This window comes from Brachycentrus maculatus, unplaced genomic scaffold, assembly GCF_059751285.1.
Source record: "Brachycentrus maculatus isolate JH-2025_06_01 unplaced genomic scaffold, ASM5975128v1 h1tg000188l, whole genome shotgun sequence".
Taxonomy (NCBI): Eukaryota; Metazoa; Arthropoda; class Insecta; order Trichoptera; family Brachycentridae; genus Brachycentrus; species Brachycentrus maculatus.
The window spans coordinates 762,601-784,568 of NW_028280939.1; the positions used below are offsets into that span (position 1 = coordinate 762,601).

A 21,968-nucleotide genomic window follows, 5' to 3' on the forward strand; every position below is an offset into this window, starting at 1 on the left:
AATAAATATAACAAAAATATGTTATTTAACTTAAATATGATACATAGGCATGTCAGGAAATAGGTAAATAATATTTTTGAAAATTATTGTTTTCATATATTTAGACATTTTTTTAAAATTGACATAAAATGAATTTTCTAGGAACTAAGATAAATCTAAATTATTATTAAAAGGTGACTTTTTCAATGATTTATATTATAAATGCCGAAAGAATGACGCAAAAAGTTTTTAAGAAATCCGAGAAAAAAATTAGGAATGTCACATTATAATTGTGAAAAAAAAAACAGTAAAGCAACCATAGATTATTTCATAATATATCAACAATAATAACGGTTGCAATATCATTATGGAATAATTATTGCCACATCCATTAAATTTAATGTTAAATCTTTGTAATATAAAAAAAATAATCTACATGTTTTAACTGTCATGTCGATCATTCGTGATGTTCTTACATTCCTAATGATACTTTTGTTTAAAATTAATCCTATCAATATTTTATCTGATTGTGATTTTATCTTAATTTAAATCCAATGTTATGTTATCTACAATATTTCTTACATCCTGTAATTAGAGTCCTGAATACTTAAGGACTACGTGAGTACGGTAACAATAATGTATCGGTATGAATGATAAAATGTACTTAATTTTTCTGTAAATATAGAATATATAGTGTTATCATATGTGTCGCCTACTTTCAAAATCCGCCAGATCCAATTTTATAACATTTTAAAATAAATACTCAATCGGAATGCCCATTGTGGGCTTTGTTGTTTAAAATATTTACATACTTAAAAACTCTGCTAAAAATACTTAAAAACAGCGTTGTATTTCAAATTCCGCTATATTCATGGAACTTGCCTTCTGACCCATATCGGCCAATCAGAGAGCGGGGATAGGTCAAAAATTAAGATGACTTCATTATCGGTTTGTGCCTCGTGTTTTTTTTTTAAATACAAAAAAAAATCTAGAAATATGGGAAAATTTTATATTTCATAATATTTTATCTAAAGACAGACAAATCTTTAAAATATAAATGTTACCCGGAGAATTTTGCATTTTTTGTAAAATCGACTCACATGGATCTGGCGGATTTTGAAAGAAGGCGACACATATTATGTATATATTTGTATAAATATTCTTGATGTTATTTTTTGTGGATAAATTTAAAGCATATCTACTAATATTATAATGGTAAAATTATTAGAAAAAATAGCATTCGGATTCGTTTTGCAGAGAAATATATATTGCCATTTTCGTAAAATACTATTGTACAATTCATCAAGCTTGTTTCTTTTTGTTAAAACTGACTTAAACTCAAAAAACGATAGTTGATAAATTTTCATAAAAAAGTGCCTTCATAAATTCGTGTCAGAATTATATGGATCAATGAAATAAAAAAAAAGTTTAAAAAAAAAAAATTAAATCATCAAGTTGTCTGTAATGTAATTAACATTACCCACATAAAATAATGAATAATAATAAAATTGCGTTAGGTTTGCTTTATGCTTATTTTTAAACAAAATGAAACATAATATCCTGCAATGCTTTGTCGATTTTATAAGTGGATACTATTGAATCATGTTAGTGGCCCTAGAAGCGTCGGCGAATGGCCTTAGTCCACAATCTGCCTAACAAACCGTAAACGTGTTGTTAATCTTCAAAACGGCTTGTAATATTTTGTTTTTGTTTTTAATTTTGTTTTTTGTCTTGTATATATTTGTTTACCTTATGAATATACCAACAATGATATTATAGATTAAGTTTTTGTGTGAAAATGTTTGGATGAAAATAAACGGTGAAAATAAGCGACAGGTGCCTTATATAATTGATTTTTACAGTTAGTTGTTTTAATAATTTTAAGAATAAATTGAATTGACTCCACAACACAAGATCTGTTGATCGGTTTTATATTTGGGGGGTCAAGATAATATGACCATATACTTTTTAAATATAATTTAATTAGATTTAAGGTTATCAATGTCTTATTTATGATACAATACCAACACAACGGTTTTGGTTGTAATGTGTTATACTGCTAATTCATGAGAATAAACAATTGTGGAAAAATTACCAGGTATATAGTAGAGTTGAGTAAAAATCAATCTGTTCTTTTTTATTTGATTAATTAATTTTACTATTTTTGAATTTAATATTTGATAATATTATTGTTACTTTTAATATCAACACAATATAAATCTAAACTACGAAAAAAACACTGTTTTATTTATTGATGCAGCATTAACATTTTTGAACATATACTTGTCTAAGACCACTTTTGAATTAATTAATGTATAAACGACTAGTTTAGATAACAACAAATATTGTTGAAACTAGTTGTGTTTACATTAATTAAATATAATACAAGCGTTTTATTTTTAAATTGAGTTTCGCTTACCTCTCTTCACCTAAATTTATTGGCCTACCAAATAAACGACATCCAAATCATAAAAATTGACATTTAATTTATTCTGTTATGTATAAAATTGTATTTTATCGTACGTCTATGTTATATATTATACATATAGAGTTAACATCCCAGTTATTGACACTTTCGTCAGATTGGTTCAGTAAATGTTGATGCCACAACTAAAACATATACATCAAAATATCAACACCCCTGTTTACGTGTTTACCCCACTCGTGTTAATTAAATGCTAGATGCAACAAGACAAAATTACAGCAGTTTAGTATCCAATTTTGCAGAATGCTTAAGGCACTCAAAAAGTGTTTTGTAACATAGTTTATGAATCAATGTGATTAAAATAAATATTAAAGGGGTCTAAGTAGTACGATATATATTAGTTTAAAAAAATATTATGACAATTACGTATGATTTCTGAAAATGAAAATAAATTAAAAAAAAAACATTTAAGGCTAAATTTCTGCTTATAAATATTCAAGATTATTTATTAAGGTCCATATATATATATAATTAAAAAAATATTATTTCTTGTCAATTTATACATTCCATATTTTTTGTAGATGTACTACTATGAATAAGTAATATAATCTTTATAAGAGTAGGTAAATTGTATAAAGTAATAAATCTGATACTTGTGAATATTTTTTCTGTTTTCCTGAAATACTGTCCCAACTGAATATTTAAAAAAATATTTAATAACAGTTTACTTATCCTTATCTTTTACCGTTTGACAGATATCGAGTGTTTAAGAATATCGTAATTGTTAAAAAATCTTAATTTAATCAATATGAATTCAAAGTACATTCTTCCATTTTTCTAAATATCAATATTTGAAAACATTCAAACATTTCAGAAAATAACGGTTATTATTAATTATCACAAAAACTAAAATTTTACTTGTTAAATCGCAGATATAAAATTTAGTCAGGAAAGCAACGACATACGTATATTATTTCTTTCTTTTCGATTATAAATATTTAATTTGTAAATTTTATCTGAAAATAAATATTGAAGCAAACCTTCTTTTTTTTTTCGCAAATTAAAATGCAAAAAATAACCCACTTTTACAAAAAAATATCGAACCGAATTTTTTTTGGGGAGTCAAAAAGGTGAGTATAATATATGGGTACTTTGACACAGAGAAAATGTATTTAACTTTAATTTACAGTATAATTTTTTAAAGTAGGTATATTTCTATATAGACATAGGCAATCGAAATAAAAAAACCGAATTGAATAAGGACTTATTCAATAGATGTCGATACTTAATTCGGATTTTGCATCCGATCATTTAAAGCTAATCGCTACATCAGTACACAAATTTGGTTGTGTATCCTAGCTCCTAATATATAATATTTGACATCGAAACTTAAACTGGAAAGAAATATAAACCTAAAAACAGTAACGAATACCATCCGAAAAGGATAACCGAAAAAGTAACGGTTACGTATTATTAGTCACAAGTCTAAATTAGTTTACTTCATTTTTAATTGAAGTTTTACTTGGTACCACTATTTCTTAAAATCTATTTGTCACACGTGTTTCAAACACCGTATGTGAAGCTAAGTCTAAGTTGTTGTGTCCTAACGTTGGAGGATAAAGAGGGTAAGGAGATGTGTACTTTTTAAAAATTTGTTTACTTATTTATTATTTTTATTATTTATTTCACTTCACCTACATCGATTTCAACTGTCTGTCCAAAAATATTTAGGCAGGTAATATGGTATTTCAAAATATGAAAAAAAAGCTTTATTAATTATTTTGTATGGTAATATATTAGCAGTTTAATTATCTGTAATTAATATTATTTTTACATATAAACAAATCTGTAAATATTGAAATAAAGTATTTTCATAAAATTTCCTTTTACTAGAGAGTAGAGAGCTTTTGATTTTAATTTGAAACTTGACCAACAGATGGCGCTAGCGTGGATGAAAGCGGAACATTATTACTATGTTAATATCTACTACCAGTTTCTAGTATGTGGCCAAAAGGCGTTAAATATGTAAATAGCATATCGTCGATCCACATTATTACATGCCTTTTATTATTATTCCTCGAAAGTCATCTAGAGTAAGACCAAAAAAAATATGGATCCTACAGGAAGATAACATGATTCGAAGGCATGACCTAGGTGACAACGTGTATATGGTAGAAGGACCTACAACCTGAGGACGAGGAGAGCTGACCCTAACAGTCTACAAAGACGATAAGTTGGGATGTAACCAGGAAGAAGACATAGATTATTACAACGGAGCGAGTGTACATAAAAAAAACCCTTATCCGCACCCCAATGGTGCATAGGGCACTGCGTCATATAAACGCAGTGTTATCTTGATCGTTTACACATGAAGGAAAGGTGATCGGCCCTCCGCTTCAGGTACCAGTCCAGGGTAATATTGAATAAATATGACAGTGAAAAAATCACTTATTTATTTTACCCCCCTTGGGAATCGAACCCGGGACCTCCAGAACGGTGGCCGAGCGTGCTGACCATTACACTGCGGAGGCGGACGATTAAAAAATGTACATAATAATATGTAAATAATGTGAAGTAAAATAAATAACGAATACAATTTCAAGTTACCAAGTACATAGATACATTCCATCGGTGCAAAGATTTGGTAAAATTATTTTATGATAAAATTCGATATTCACTTATCGGTTCTTCCGCCTCCATAGTGTTGTGGTTAGCGCATTTGGCTACCAAGTGGAGGTCCCGGGTTCGATTTCCAACGGGCCCAATAAGTGTTTTTTTCTTTAATATTACTCGAGGAGCAGGATTGATCACCCTGCCTTCACATAATTAACGATTAACTTAACATTTCATCAATTTGATGCGGTGCCCTACGCACCACTGTGTGTGGATAAAGGTCAGTAGTAGTAGTAAATCCGATATATTTATTCCGATCTCTTTACATTTTTTAATCATAAATATTTACGTGATAAATAATGGGGTTCGTAATAAAAGCCCAGGAAGACCAAGGAAAACTTGGCATGATGAAGTATTTCACAAATAATTGAAAGTATTCAAGTCAGCAGTCGGAATAATCGGCGGGTAGTTATGTGTGAGGAGATATATGAACGTGGTAGAGGCGAAGATTGTTTGCAAAAGATTGATTGGTGTAGTGTTCTATTCTCTCTGCCTACCCCAGCTGGGAAACGGCGTTATGGTTAGTTACTTAGTTAACCATACAAAACATATAAAGTTGGTATTTAAATGAAGAATTGTATTGATATTTTAACATGGATAACCAAGTATCGGGTTTTGGTCCCGTGGCTAGTGTCGCGGACTCTTGAGTCAGAATTTCTGGGTTCGAGCTCACTCTACCACAATTTGATACCTATTTCTAATAATGAGCCGCTTAGGCTTACAAAAATAATATGAAATTGAAGTATTTTTGTAAATATGTAATAATTAATGTAACAAATAATTTTCTTTGAAAAAAATCTATTCGAGGTGGGAATATGTCTAGCCATTTACAGATTATAAGACCCATCGTTGGCCGGTTTAATTATTATGTTTTATAAATGATTTTTTTTTGGGTATTGTACATTAGTTTACCCGAGGCATTTTTTGTGAGGTGATGACAAAAAATGTCGGTTATTTAAGGTCAGGTCGCGGGGCATGGCGGTGGATAGGTCGCAGAACACGTGGGACAATGGCACCGAGTGGCTGCCCGTAGGGGCGTGGACGTCCCGTAATTAATGATCTGCGGCTTGTTTGTCTCCTGAGGGAATGACATCTGATTTGCAGTCCCGGCTGAAGGCATTACTTTGTTATATTTCTTTATTCTTTTGAACTTCATGTACAGAAAAGAAATATCTACATTGGCGGACTTATTGTTAAAAAGCAATATTTTTCAACCAACCAAAAACAGACCAGTGATATTGGTCAAAACGTTTGATACCTATGTATAACATTTATATAATGATGAAAAACATCTAAACTTATATTGTCTTCAATTTTTTCTTTTATATATTAAAAAAAAACAATAATAATATAATGTTTTAAGTACTGACTTAATTGTACTGTTTAAATAATCGACTCTCAGATTGTAAATAAATATTTAGTAGAAGTTATTTTTCCATAGTAAACTTGAATGCCTAGCTCCAGCACTGTATGCGTAGGTGCGGTATTACAAAGGATCTGTAAAACCATGCTGAAGTTATTTTGTTCTATAATATTTTATCCATATTATTAGCCAACCCAGGACTCGGGTTTCAGCTTTCAGACAAATTTACAAAAAGTGACCCAAGGGCTAGCCAAAATATATTTTTCCAAACACATTAAAATATTGCATTTGCCTATCTTTGCCATACTTTGAATACACATATGTTTAAAAAATACAAAAATAGTATTTTAATGGATTTATATTGTTTGTTTGAAATCTGAATAAGCTCTTCTTCCTGGCTCCATTCCAACTTATCTTCTTTGTAGAAAGTTGAGATCACCTCTCCTCGTCCTCAGGTTGTAGGTCTACCATACCCAACCTAAAGCCGCTTGTGCACTACACGGAATTTTACCGTCCGGCAGTCCGGTTTTGAAAAATGAAAGCGACTACGACAGTTAAGCGGATCGAATTTACGCGCAACGTGTTCACGCACCGATCCGAAGAAAGATGGACAAAGCACAAGCTAATCCAAGCCAATCATCCGTTTTATATGCTAACTGATGTACCGGACGGTAAAATTCCGTGTAGTGCACAAGTGGCTTAACAGCTATTTTTATTTTTATTTAAATTGTTTTTTTTACCATTCCATGAATTAACCCACACAACCATTCAACAGAGGGAGGGAGAGAGAGAGAACATCAGTTTTATGGAATAAATAAAAAACAAATGAATCATATTAAAAATATTTTTATTTCAACAAATACATTTTATAGTCTATGTACAAACACGCATTATAATTACAAGTAGGAAATGAACAAACAACATAAAAACGAATTATCATTTGCAGTACATATTTACACACCTTCAGAAAAAAATATAAAGAAAAAATATTTTTTAATTACAAAATATACGCGAGTATAAAAATGATGTAAATTATTTTAATGAGTTTTGGAAGTACATATATAAGTATGTATCATGTTATTGCTATGCATGTGCATCCTTTGAATTTATGTACAAGTTTTTTTTAAAAAAAAGGAAAACGAACTAACATATAAATACTTGTGAAATTATTTCGACTCAATATTTTATTGATATACGTATCTCAACAGTTATTGAGATGGGTACATGGAAAGGCATTTACAAGGCACGCGAGTCGTCCATTGGCTGGTATAAGTGATTATTTAATGCACTGTGTTACTTTCATCGTTTTAATAGATTTATATTATCCACTGACTCTTCGAAATGGAATTGCATTTTTAATATATTATTAGATTAAAGCCAATATTTTTAGCTTTTCCACTTTATTTTGATTTGACCAGCGACCGGGTTTCGTCGTTACCGACATCATCAGACTGGTGATGATGTCATATTTCATCGTTTTCATAATTCTAAAATTTCATATGTGATAAATACTCCATTTGACCGGAACTATTCACGTTTTCACATAAAAATCAGTGCTGCTATATATTATTTATAAATGATATGTAAAATTATTAGAGCTGACAGGCGCTGTGGCTTAGTTGAGTTGCTGGACTGAGAAACTGGCGTCCCGGGTTCGATTCCCACTAAGTGCAAAATAAATTCAAAAAAGATTTATTTTCAATTGGTCTGGGTGTTTGTGGTGTATTTTTCACATTTACCTCCCCTATCCTTACTTTCCTACCTTCAGACAAGCCCTAAAAAATAGAGGCTTTGCGGGTTATTCCTTTTAATAAAAAAAAAACATTTACGAGTATGTATGTGGGATATTGTCGTATGATTTTACATACTAAGAAACGTGATACAATCTTTTTATACTTTTAGTTTTCTAGTTATTTTATCTTAGATGTATATTTCGAGAGAGTTTAAATATAAAAGGTATTTATTTGCCTGGGTTTAAATATTTCCATCAAAATAGCTCATATTTTTGAGATATTAAGAGTACGTATAAGAAATTCAATTTAGTAATCTAATTTTATAAATGCAAAATTTGGGTAAAAAGTTTATGGCAAAATAAATATGGTATATGTGAAAATAAAATTTCGATTAAATTTCGATGCTCTTAGTGAAATAACGATCGTTTGATATAAATAATTATCATAATATTAATTTGAAACATTTTCAGTGTGTCCAAATACTTGTTCACAAAATCTGGATTATCTCCAATTACAGGAATTATTTTCATATTATTTTTTGACATCTCATCAAAAATGAAGAAGAATATGGAAGTCTGGGCATTTACGGGGTAGAGGCATTAAAAAAAAATTTGAAAGTGAAACTCAAATGTGTTTCGTTTAATTTGTCGCCTTTTGACAATATATGTATTTTTTAATTAACTCATTAAACATCTACAATAAATCAAACATTACTGAAATTTATACATAGGAAAGTTCAATGATATGTAAAGAATATACCACATGGGTTATTATTTATTCTTTTGTTTTTATTTATTTTTTCATTCTTTCATTTATTGTCACAATTTTGTTATTATTTATTTCAGTAGTGCATAAATTCAGGGGTGGGCTCCCAATTTTATAACAAGGGGCTCGCGGGTGCCAGGAAGGGGGTTGGGGGAGGAAAGGGGTGTATACTTTTGTTTTAACTATCCAAAATGCAAAATAATAAAAAAAAAAAAATTACTTAATATGAACATCAAACGAAAAAATATAGATATCACTTCTTTTGTTAATGGTAGATTACTGATTTAATCAGAGAATATTGATTTCTCTTAATTTAACAAGGGGCTCGCTGGCCCAAGTCAAATTAAACAAGGGGCTCGCGCGAGCCCCTCCGAGCCCCCTGTAGCCCACCGCTGCGTATATTTTTATAATTTAATCGTTCGTAAAGGATTATTTTTAGGGTGAATCATGGAATTTGTAAATATTTCTTAAAATGCAGATTTGACAAGAAAATGTGTGTATTTTATTTTATTAAAAATCAATTTTTTAAACCCTTATCTGCAACCAATGGTGCATAGGGCACTAAATCGTAGCGACACAGTGTTATCTTGATCGTTAATTACATTAAGGCAAGGTGATCAGCCCTGAGCTTCTTGTACCAGTCCAGGATATTGAATAAATATGAGAGTCAAAATCCTAAATACTTATTTTAACCCCCCTGAGAATCGAACCCGGGACCTCCAGAACGGTAACCGAACGCGCTGGCCACTTCACTACGGAGGTGGGCATAATTAAAATTTCTTGATAATATTATGTACATAGTGTATGAATATTAATAACATCACGCTTCTACATGTAGGCGTACACTTGACTCGCTTTTAAAAGATTACGTGGTTCAAATATTGTGAATTGAAAATTTAATCACATAATTTTATAGGTGTTATGAAAACTTAGGTTAAACGCGATGTGTGCAAAGTAAATAAACGTATGTGTGAAATTTAAATAAAAAAATCATTTGGATAGTACCTGTAATCGTTAAAGCTAACGCCAGAAACATTGACATTTATTTTCAATTAAGGGGGTACTCGCTAATATACAATTCATTACGTAAAAGTGGAAATTCCTAAAGTTTTCCAGTAATTTTCCAAATTTTATGGCCCTGTTATCAATAACTCGTTACATCCAATGAGGCCATGTGAGGGGCCAGACGTGTTTCGACGCACTTTTTTTAAAGAACATATATTGAAATTAGATTTTTTCAAAGAATATATGTGGAAAAATATTTTTATCATTATTTAAACTCCTTTACTTTTGACAAATATTTTCATTTAAAAATCATAAATGTATTTACTTCGAATAATTACTTATTTTTTCAATACAAAAACGGTCTTTTCAGCAAAAAAATTAAAAAGTTGCGGACTATCCCACCTTAATATGTTTAAATAAATAAGTATACAAATGTATTTTAATATTGTTAGATCTACGCAGTATTAAAGGTTAACAACTTAAATGATGCACTTTTGAGATACTAAATGTTTAAATTACAAATATGTTTAAATTTTTGACAAGTTTTATAATATGTCATGTCGAAATGATACCGCATTTTAATCAACTGCCAGTCTCAAACGGAAACAATTAAAAAAAATCTTTTTAAAGTTGGGAATGCTTATCGAAGGCTCGAATGGATATTTATTTTCAGAATTTGCTTCATTTATCTGGTCAAATTATAAGCTTAATAATAAAAATGAAAATGGTATTTTCTGGCGTTTCTCATGTGTGTGATTATAATCCAGGATTCGGATCTCACATACTAATATAAGAGTTTCTGCTTAATAATAAAAAAAAAAAGCTTCTTTACATCTCACCAATAGATGTCTCTAGTGAAGTTCTAGTGATTCAAGAACAAAGTTTCTAAATTGGTTCATATATATAGAACTTCCAAGAATTTGAGTAGTGTGGTTGTCAATAATGGGTAGAATTGGTGAATGTTACACGTGAGTAAAGTGATCACTTAAACCAGCCTATGACGGTCGTAAGCCCCGTAAATGCCCAGACTTCCATATTCTTCTTCATCTTTGATGAGATGTCAAAAAATAATATTTATTTTCAACTCATCTAGATTAGAATGCAGTATTTTTAGATAACTGTCAATAGTTTTTGTTTTGTTTTTAAGAATTTTCAAGAGTTTGTTTGAAATAAAGTTTGCAAATTACGAATTTTATGAAATTACAAGTTGTTAGCCTTTAATTCTGGGCAATAAATTTAAATTTGATTAAATTCGAAAGTCATTAAGTTGGCATTTATGTTTTTTTTTACTTTGTATTATCATTCCAAAACCAAACAAATAGATATTTTCTTCTACTTTGAAATCCATGAAATAGTAAAAGGTAGGTAGGTCCTACAAATTTTCATTATAAACTAAAAAAAATGCTTTATATTATATAATACATTAATATGGATTTGTAGATATTATTGACATATAATAAATCTATAATGATTGGTTGAGTTATGAGGGATCGTTTGGTGTATTTTATTATTATATTCATTATTTTGAGAACATATGTAAATTCGTAATTTAAGTAGTATTTATATGTCAGTACAAATATTTTCATATTTCACCCTTTTTTTCTTTTTACCTCTATCAGCATCTTATGGTGTATAAGGCACTGCATCAAATTTGTGTAATGTTAAGATGATCGTTTATTTTATGAAGGCAGAGTAATCAGTCTCACGATTAAGGTACCAGTTAAGGGTAAAATTAAATAAATATTACAGGGTAAAAAAACACCTCGAATATGGTAGCCAAACGCGGTAATCACTGCACTGTATGCTAGGTGCGGAAAATAAATTTAGGTGTATGTAGAATCATGTAGAATCACGCCTCTGTTGTGTATGGTCAGCATGCTCGGCTACCGTACTGGAGGTTCCGGGTTAAATTCCTAGAGGGGGGGGGGGTTAAATGAATATAAGTGATTTTTCACTCTAATATTTATTCGATATAAAGCGGAGGTCTGATCACCTTCCTTTATATGTTAACGATCAAGATAACGCTGCTTTTATATGAAGCAGCGCCCTATGCAACATTGGATGCGGATAAGGATTTGATGAAGAAAAAGAAGAATCATGTACCTAACTACAATGTTTCTTAAATACAATCATCTATATTAAATGTATCTTTAAAAATCAGCCCATTTTTCATTACATCACTAGAAAGGCACATTATCCTGTATCTTAATAAATACTTTCATAAAAAATATAAAACTATGGATATAACATTTGGTCAAATAATTTAATCACTCTTTTTTAAAAATAAGGCACACGTTATCGTCAACTTGTCTTAGCACGATACAACGTAAAATGTCGTATTTTAGAATACTGTAGGAAAATTCGATGTGCGCCACATCTGCGCCTAGCGTCAGAGGGGGCCCGGCGGGTGCGGCGGGGGCGGCGCCCCCTGCAGGTACATGTAATAATTATAGGGCGGGTGGTGCGGCGGGGGCGCCGGTCGGGGTGCGGGGGCCCAGCACGGGGGGCCTGGCGGAGAAGGGGGCGCCTTGCCGCCCTGGTGACTGTAATACAACGGGCCTGGATATAGAGGGGTATACAGATGAGTATGCGCTGGAGGTGCTCCGACAGATCCAATTTTATTTCTCAGTATTCTTGAGATAGAGCTGACAGACGGGACATTATACTTGTCGCAGATGCCGTCGGATAGAAGTCTGTCTCTGATTTCCCACGCGAATATCCCGGGATCTTTTTGTTTGAGTTCTTTGATGTAGGATACCACTTTAGGGGTTGTGACTCTGGGCTTGGAACCACCGATGGCTCCTGGCAGGATGCTGCCCGTCTCGTGGTAGCGCGCCAGGATCTTGGAGACGCAGCCGTGCGACACGCGCAACTGGCGCGAAATGTCGCAGGGGCGGATGCCCAGCTGCGCCAGCTCCACTATGCGCAGGCGGACGCCGTTCGGGAGCGGGCGGCCGTTGACGAACACGCCACCCAGTTGGTTCACCTCGCCGTACTGCTGCACCTGGCCCTCTGGAAAACGAGAAAAAAATATTTATAAATCGCTCACTCCTTTCAAGAACGTCATAAATTAAAAACCGTCAATTTTCAGTTGTGCATGTTTTCGGAATGCCCAGAAAATATACTATATCCCAGCAAAATAGGCATATTTTAACATATCGTCGTTCGGGATGCAATACCGCGAATTCGACATTTTTTTTCAAAAGTGATGTTTAATGCCATTCGATTCGTTATCCCTTTATCCGCGATTGTGTATATTCAGAATATCCGAATTTCGTATGAATCGTCATGTTTAAGGGGAAAATGTAACACCGCCTATGTTGTCTGTAATGCAACGCCGCATATGTCGATAGCTAATTTTCTAAAAATAATATTAAAAATAACTCCTATATATAATTGGAGATAATCCAGATTTGTGAACTAGTATTTGGACACACTCAAAATGTTGTAAAAAAATTATCTGGTCAAATTGTAAGCTAAAATAATACAAATAAAAATGATATTTTCTGGCGTTTCTCATGTATGTGATATAATCCAGGATTCGGACCTCACATACTTATAAAAGAGGTTCTGCTCAATAAAAAGCTTATTTTCATCTCACCAATATATGTCTCTAGCGAAGTTCTATAAATTCAAGAACAAAGTTTCAAATTGGTTCATATATAAACTATATATGAACTTTATATTTATTCATTTATAAACTATATATTGGTTCATTTATAACTTCCAAGAATTTGAGTAGTATGGTTGTCAATAATGGGTAGAATTGGTGAATGTTACACGTGTGTGATCACTCAAACCAGTCTATGATGCCGAGACTTCCAAACTCTTCTTCATCTTTGATGAGTTGTTAAAAAAATAATATCTGAGACAAAAACAAAACCGTGAATTCATTAAAAAATATTTTCAGTCCTAGTACTCGTACTTCGCCGAGATCTGTCGTGATATCAATTTAATTTAGGGCAAGTAACCATATGATAATACAATGTCGCTATTTCAGAATTGGATTTAACAAATTGCTTACAGACTAATGAGACAGTCTTACTAAATGCCAAGCTCAACGCAGTCTAAATATACTGTGAAATATATGATTTCCTTACAATGTTCTAAATTGTTTATTAATCTAATCATTTACTTGTCTGTTAAAGCTATCGAACTTTAAAGACTTTCAGAGTTGGTGATATATATATATATATATATATATATATATATATATATATATATATATATATATATATATATATATATATATATATATATATATATATATATATATATATATATATATATATATATATATATATATATATATATATATATATATATATATATGTGTATATATATATATATATATATATATAAGTTATAGAAGTTAATAGGAAAGAGATAATGAACGACAGCATATTTAGAGCAGAGATCAAATCATGGTTACTTGAAAACATACATTCGTTTGAAAATGCCATAACTAGGCGAAACAAACGTTACAAAATTGATTTTATATGTGTTTCTTTAACAATTAAATACAACGTCGTAGACTCGTATGTATGTATATATTTAAATATATATATATATATATATATATATATATATATATATATATATATATATATATATATATATATATATATATATATATATATATATATATATATATATATATATATATATATATATATATATATATATATATATATATATATATATATATATATATATATATATATATATCATTAATTGTTTCGGCATTAACTTTGTGGTAATACATGTTACAATGATTTTTATACCACTTGAGTTGAAGACTACTAGTTTCAGAAGCTAAACTTCCATCATTCAGGTCAGAATAATAACAGTAAGTTATTATTCAGACCTGAACCTGCGATTTTGGCTACTGGTCTACATCAAGGATTTAACAGAATGAATATTTTCTATTATTTTGCTAAAAAAATTAACAGGAAATTTATTTAAAAAAAATAAGTTATGTTAACCCTTTTATAAACATTAAACGGTTACCAAGAATTTCTCCAAAAACCATTAAAATATTATTTCAAAGAGAACTCCGGACTATTTTTTAATAGGCCGCCGCTGCACAGCGTCAAATTAAGAGTTTTTAAAATATCAAAGGACACTTTGGGGACATTCTATGCTTACATGTCGTGGCCAAGTTCTTCAATAATCTTTTTTTTTAAGTTTCCTTTTTAAAACTGTACCTAAAAATACTTTTTTAATACAAGTTTGTGTCTACATAAAGCTAAAAGTGTTTATGGTGAGAAAATATACCTGTTACATAGTTACATACATTTTTAATGTTTTAGTCATACAATGGGTCTACAAAATATCATTGAAAATAATAATTATGTACTTTACTGTACTATGCACGAAATCGTTGGTTCGATTTGTGTCTCAGTTAGCACAAAATATATAATTTTGAAAAGAAAAAAGGAGTTTTAATCTTTGATATGTATAATTACTTTAAATGTCTTAAAGCTGATTCCATGTAAATATCAGCGTCTTACATTATATTGCTCCAGCCCAAGAAAACCGAATACAGTAGAAGAATACAGCGGCTCCACTTTTCCCCTTCAGACTCAGTGAATTGACAACGTTTTACTTTAATATATGTTTTTTATGTATCATTTATATTTTCATATCATAATCCACATCTGTATAAGCACCCTTGAGGTAGTTTTTTAACGAAAATGGCGCTATATAAATTATTCAGAATTATTTTAATCTTTATTATTGCCTTATGAGCATGTGTTATCTTAATAAAAAAAAATAACGAACTTAAATGTCTGTCTCCGTAGTGTAATGGTAAGCACGCTCGGCTACCGTTCTGGAGGTTTCGGGTTCGATCCCAAGGGGGGGTCAAATAAATATAAGTGATTTTTCACTGTAATATTTATTCAATATTACCCTGGACTGGCACCTGAAGCGAAAGGCTCATCTCCTTTCCTTCATGTGTAAACGATCAAGACAACACTGCGTTTATATGAAACAGTGCCCTATGCACCATTGGGGTGTGGATAAGGGTTAAAAAAAATCACAATAATAATAATAAGAATAACAAAGGTTTATTAATTGGGTAAAACCTAAAACGCCAGAGGGTTGGGAAGAATTTCCAAAGTAGGTTTTTTACCGACGTCAAATAAAGACTTCGTTTGTAAAACGAATCCCCGAAGAGCAGGCGGCACTACAAAAACAGTCATCCATCTCTGAACTGTCAGGAAATTAATTCTTCAAGCAGAGGAACTCTACACCCAAAGAATGTTGTCACAAGAAACTTCGTGTTTTGCTACTTTTTTTGCCAGTTTGTCTTTAATATGTCTAATGTCTGGATGAGTGTGAACTTTGGCTCATATGTCGCTCTTTGATATCGCTTTTCGGATATCTTCAAAATAACATGTTGAAAAAATCATGTAAAAAATATCCTTCAAATTTAGAGGCCCTTTTTCTTTTTTATGTTATATCGTCTCACGGTTATTTGAAAATATTACATGATATACTTATATTCTGGGACATTGTACAAGTTAGTGCGAATGTTACCAATACAATTTAATAATATTACAATGAAGGTGGGAGAAAAAATATCAAATGTCCAATATTAAAAAATAATACTATTTTTGACATCTCATCAAAGATGAAGAAGAATATGGAAGTCTGGGCATTTACGGGGCTGACGACCGTCATAGGCTAAGGCGTTAAGTGATCACTTTACACACGTGTAACATTCACCAATTCTACCCATTATTGACAACCACACTACTCAAATTCTTCTTCATCTTTGATGAGATGTCATAAAATAATCTTCCATATTCTTCTTCATCTTTGATGAGATGTCAAAAAATAATATGAATATAACTCTTGTAATTGGAGGTAATCCAGATTTTGTGATTAAGCATTTGGACACTCAAAATGTTGTTAAAAAATAATTTTCAAATTATTTGCCTACAAACTCAAGAAACAAATTATTCAAAAATAAATTACTCTTAAAATCATGTGTGGAAAATATGCCTATTTAAAAAGTTAAGAAATATATTTGGTTTTTATTAAAAAAAGAAATCCTTATTCTAACATAAAACATACTTTCATGTCTCACAATATTTTAATAGAGCCGCAATAGCATTTTTTTTTCAAATGATAACTAAATAAAAAATCTAATACAAAAAAAAGATACATGTTTTACAATGTGTTGTTAGAACTCTAACATGATTTTTCTAAATGATAAGTTGAAATTTCATGATCAGTTGAAATCACTTTGTTAGAATAATTTTATGAAATTTCTTTCATTTTAGATCTTGTAAAAATTCATTGATGATTGGATAAGTATTTAAGTGGGTTTATTGTTCAAATCGTTGTCTTTTAAGGTTTTGGATTGATAGGTCACCGGAGATGAGAGAGGTAGTGCGTCGGTGACACCCGCCCGTTTTCACCACGGTATAAATAAACGACGCACCTAATTTATGAAGTCCTCGACTATTTCGAGACACGAATAAAGGCAAGCCGGCCGATCTTGTAGCCAATTTAGAAATATATCAAATACTTTGCAGTCTTCCATATTTCCGCTGTGACGAAAGTTATCTATTGTCTCCGCTGCGTTTCTAACAAAATGACACATGGTACATATATCATAATAAAGCAGTAGAAATAAAAATACAGTAGAGTAAAAACAGCAGCAGAATATCTATATTTTTGTATTATACTATCCAATCCATACAAAACACTGGAAATTGACAGTAGTTTAGAAATGCCACAACAATGCGAAACAATTGTCACATCACTCACTCCTTTCAACAACATCATATTTCAAAAATCGTAAATTTTCAGTTGTTTCATGTTTTCGGAATGCCCAGAAAATGTACTATATCCCAGCAAAAGAGGCATATTTTTAACTTAATATTTACCCGCTACAGGGCAGAAAGTGTTGTTTTTGCATTTTGAAGAAAATGCATTGATTAATTTTTTTAAAAAATATTTTTCAAATGGAGAAAAAACATTCAGGTCTTACCTAAAAAGATCTGTTGCACTGTAAAAAGTTCAATAAGTTGTACGTTTTATTATATTTTTAAACTTTGAAAACGATCTCCTGAAAAATCAAGTTTTTTGATATTTGACGTTGTTGAAAGGAGTGAGCGAAATATTTTATTTTTATGTCTTTTTAATAATAAAATACATTTAAAACATATGTAAAATAAAAATGTAAATCTTCGTTGTTTTAAAATCTCTTAAAAAATGTATTCACTGATAGCTTAGCAAATTTGACACAACGTTCCATTCGAATACGAGTGTGTTTTTACCTATCTACATATATAAATGAAGTATAAATGTTCGTTTGTTCAAAATTTTCAGTCTGTTAAAGTTATTCACAGTTAAAAATTTTGACAAAAATGTGCATTTAAATACCTGCATATAGCACCTGTGACAAGAAAAAAACATATTTATGAAAATCACTTTTTTATCGGAATGGCAGTACCATTTGTTGAATGTAATACACGCAATACTAAACATTGGTCATGGCGGATAGCGTGCTTCTTTACAGCTGTAAAATATTGTGTACCCATAAGCAATGCGAAATTAAACATATTAGTAATGATAGATCTTTCTATTTTCTATATTTTCCATTTTACCAGTTTGAGTCAATGCCATCCGTGGTCGAGTATAGCTAGTCATTAATGTAATTCAAGCAGCAAAAAAAAATTTTTTCTAAGCATTAACAGATTAAAATATAAATAATTTATTATATAAATAAAAACCACAGACTAAGTCACTAAGTAAACATTTTTAAAGGGACCTTTGTTATTCTTTCTTTGATTTTGCCGGGAAAAATAATTAATCATATTTTTGAGATTTCGTAACTCAATAAACGTTCCGCATTATTAAATGTTATGAAATTATGTTCCAACATGACAGCAGTCGGTCGTTTTCATAAATTATCGACACAGCCAAAGAAATATTTTATACTAGAAAATGAAACCATTACTTGTCACGAAAATGGACCATAATGTATACTTAAAAAAATAATTATTCATTTCTCACATACTATGATCATTTCTACTAACTAAATATTGTACAAATGTTTATTCAATATTTAATATGAATTTGACGTTATGTCATAAAGATGATTAGTTATTTTTCAAAACCTTACACTTTTCATATCTTCTCTATCCTAACTATCCTACCTTCAGATAAGCTTCTAAAGTATTTTTTCTCCATATTATTTTGAGAAATAAAAAGACATTTTTTTAACTTATTTTATAAATAAACCCTGAAGAGCGCAACAGGTTGTTGCCGAAACTAGTTGGTTTTAATAAAAATGTGAGTGGATCAAAAAACAAAGTCTTTTTATTTCTCAATATAATATATCACTATGATCCACAAAGTAAATGCTTTCAATATTCAAAATATTTTTTTTCAGAAATTTCAAGTTTCGCACCAAAAAAGAGCATTTGCGGGAAATTTTGCTTTTCGCATAGAATGCTTGAGAAGGCTTGTCCCGAAGATATTCTATCAGAAAGAAATAGTTACTCTTGATCGCTACTCATCAATCTGAATCCAGCTTTGAGGGAAAAACGCAGAGAATGGACCAACAGATACTGATGGCAAAGTAATTTTAGTACAGGACATTGTCTGACCGCATGTGGCTAAGCCAGTCCAGGAAAAGTTGGAAGGACTGGGCTGGAAGTCTTACCCAACCCCGCGTATTACCAGACATAGCCTTTTCAGATTACCACTTGTTTCCTTCAATGCAACACGGAATTTCGGAACAGAAGTTTGGTTCCTACAAAGAAGTTGAAAATTGGGTAGTTCAATGGAATTCCTCAAAACACCAGGATTTCTTCCAGCACTTTTCTTTGCCAGAAAGATGGGCGAAAGTAGTAGTTAGCGACGACAATTATTTCGATGAATGCATTTTTTCCCTTTGATATCGAAAAAAATGGTTGAATTTACCAAAAAACGGCGGTTTCATATGCTAACAATGATTTGGTCTCTTCTCTGAATATGCTGTCGTTCATTATCTCTTTCCTATTAATTTCTGATGCGAGAAGGCCGGTAGTGACCGGTATTTCACCCAGTCATTGGATCAGAAGATTTCCTTGCGCCCGGGTAGGCGTCCCAACTGTCTTCTAGCAGCTGTTCCAATTCTTTGAGACTAAACGTTCCAAAAGATCCAAGGTATTCTACTGACACAGTCAACTTGACTTGCTTCACCAGATTTGCACGCTGGAGTGCGGTTGGCCATTGGTCAAAATAAAATCTATGTTTGTTTGTATGTATGTCTTTTATAAAATCCTATAGCACTCATCCGATAGCAGTGAAAAATAACAAGAGGCCTCATTAATTCAGTCGCCTCTGAAGGGAACATTCGCAAAGACAGAACTTATTCGCCGGCCAACCTCGAAGAGGTAACATGTCTCTCCACGCCCGATTTTTTAAAGAATGCATATTGGATTTTTTTGTTTTAAAGAATATATATCGTAAAAATATTCTGATATTTTTTTCTCCTTACCTTTCAATTACTCTTTTCTTTTCAAAACCATATAATTATTTCGAAGAAAAAAAAAATTTCAATGCAAAAACGGTGTTTTAAGAAAAAATCAATTACGTAAAATGTTCGTATTATTTTTTGACATCTTATCAAAGATGAAGAAGAATATATAAGTCTGGGCATTTACGGGGCTGACGACCTTATTGCGCTGGTTTAAGTGATCACTTTGCATAGTGTAACATTCATATTCTTCCATATTCTTCTTCATCGTAGATAAGATGTCAAAAAATCATAAAAAAATAACTCCTATAATTGGAGAGAATCTAGATTTGTGAACATGTATTTGTACGTAAAATGTTACCTGCGTTTAGAGAAAATTAAGTTGCGACTTATCTAATACTGGGCCGTGATGACTTATCTAATACTGGTGAAGATAGTGATGCATATTTTGAAAAGGCCAGGTGTGGGATGAAGAAGAAAATATATTTATTTTGTGAATGAAATGTTTCGCTTTTGATGAAACATAAATGACCGAGAATTTATAAAAGTATTTTTCTGCTTGTAAAACGATTCGTTAGAAGAAAACATGTGTTACAAACGACACATTGGACATTCTCGCCGACCTCCGTGACTCTACTGATGGATTTAATTATGTGGTAACATTTCCTCCAAAGCGTCTCATCTGATTCACGTTATACTCAGCGTTGCCAATGCCAATTTTCAGAATTCCCCAAAAATCTAAGTAAATTTTTCCGAATTGGGGAAAAACAAAGTCCCGATTCCCCACATTATTTTCCCATAGAAAAAACAAGTTTTCATAAATAATCGAATTTTTTTATTTTAATTTTGAACATTAACGCCCCAATTGGGCTTTTACATAAAATATATAGTAATAAAAAATACGTTCGAAATAAAATATATAGAAAGTACAGCCTAAAAAAACAGCTAATATATATATTAATAGATTAGGCTTTAATTTGTAGAACTCTATTTTAATTTATGTATAATATTGATTTTTGAGTCTACTAAGTTGTATTTTATTAGTAGACTCAAAAAATCAGTGTTTGATTTAATATTTAATACATAAGGTACTGTCCGCCTCCGTAGTGTAATGGTCAGCACGCTCGGCTACCGTTCTGGAGGTCCCGGGTTCGATTCCCAAGGGGGGTAAAATAAATATAAGTGATTTTTTCACTGTAATATTTATTCAGTACTACCCTGGACTGGTATGTGAAGCGGAGGGCTGATCACCTTTCCTTCATGTGTAAACGATCAAGATAACACTGCGTTTATATGACGCAGTGCCCTATGCACCATTAGGTGCGGATAAGGGTTTTATTATTATATATTATTATACATAAGGTAATATATATATATATATATATATATATATATATATATATATATATATATATATATATATATATATATATATATATATATATATATCTATATATATATATATATATATATATATATATATATATATATATATATATATATATATATATATATATATATATATATATATATATATATATA

General features: G+C 30.9%; 1 protein-coding gene across 1 annotated transcript in view; it reads right to left on the reverse strand.

The window, feature by feature from the left end:
* Positions 1-7,291: 7,291 nt before the first annotated feature.
* Poxm (paired box pox-meso) overlaps positions 7,292-21,968 on the reverse strand; it is a 48,149-nt gene continuing 33,472 nt past the window's right edge. Inside the window, exon 2 of the mRNA XM_088262731.1 lies at positions 7,292-12,955. Coding sequence (XP_088118857.1) covers positions 12,333-12,955 — 623 coding nt within the window. The 3' untranslated portion in view covers positions 7,292-12,332. The remainder of the gene's footprint in view (positions 12,956-21,968) is intronic.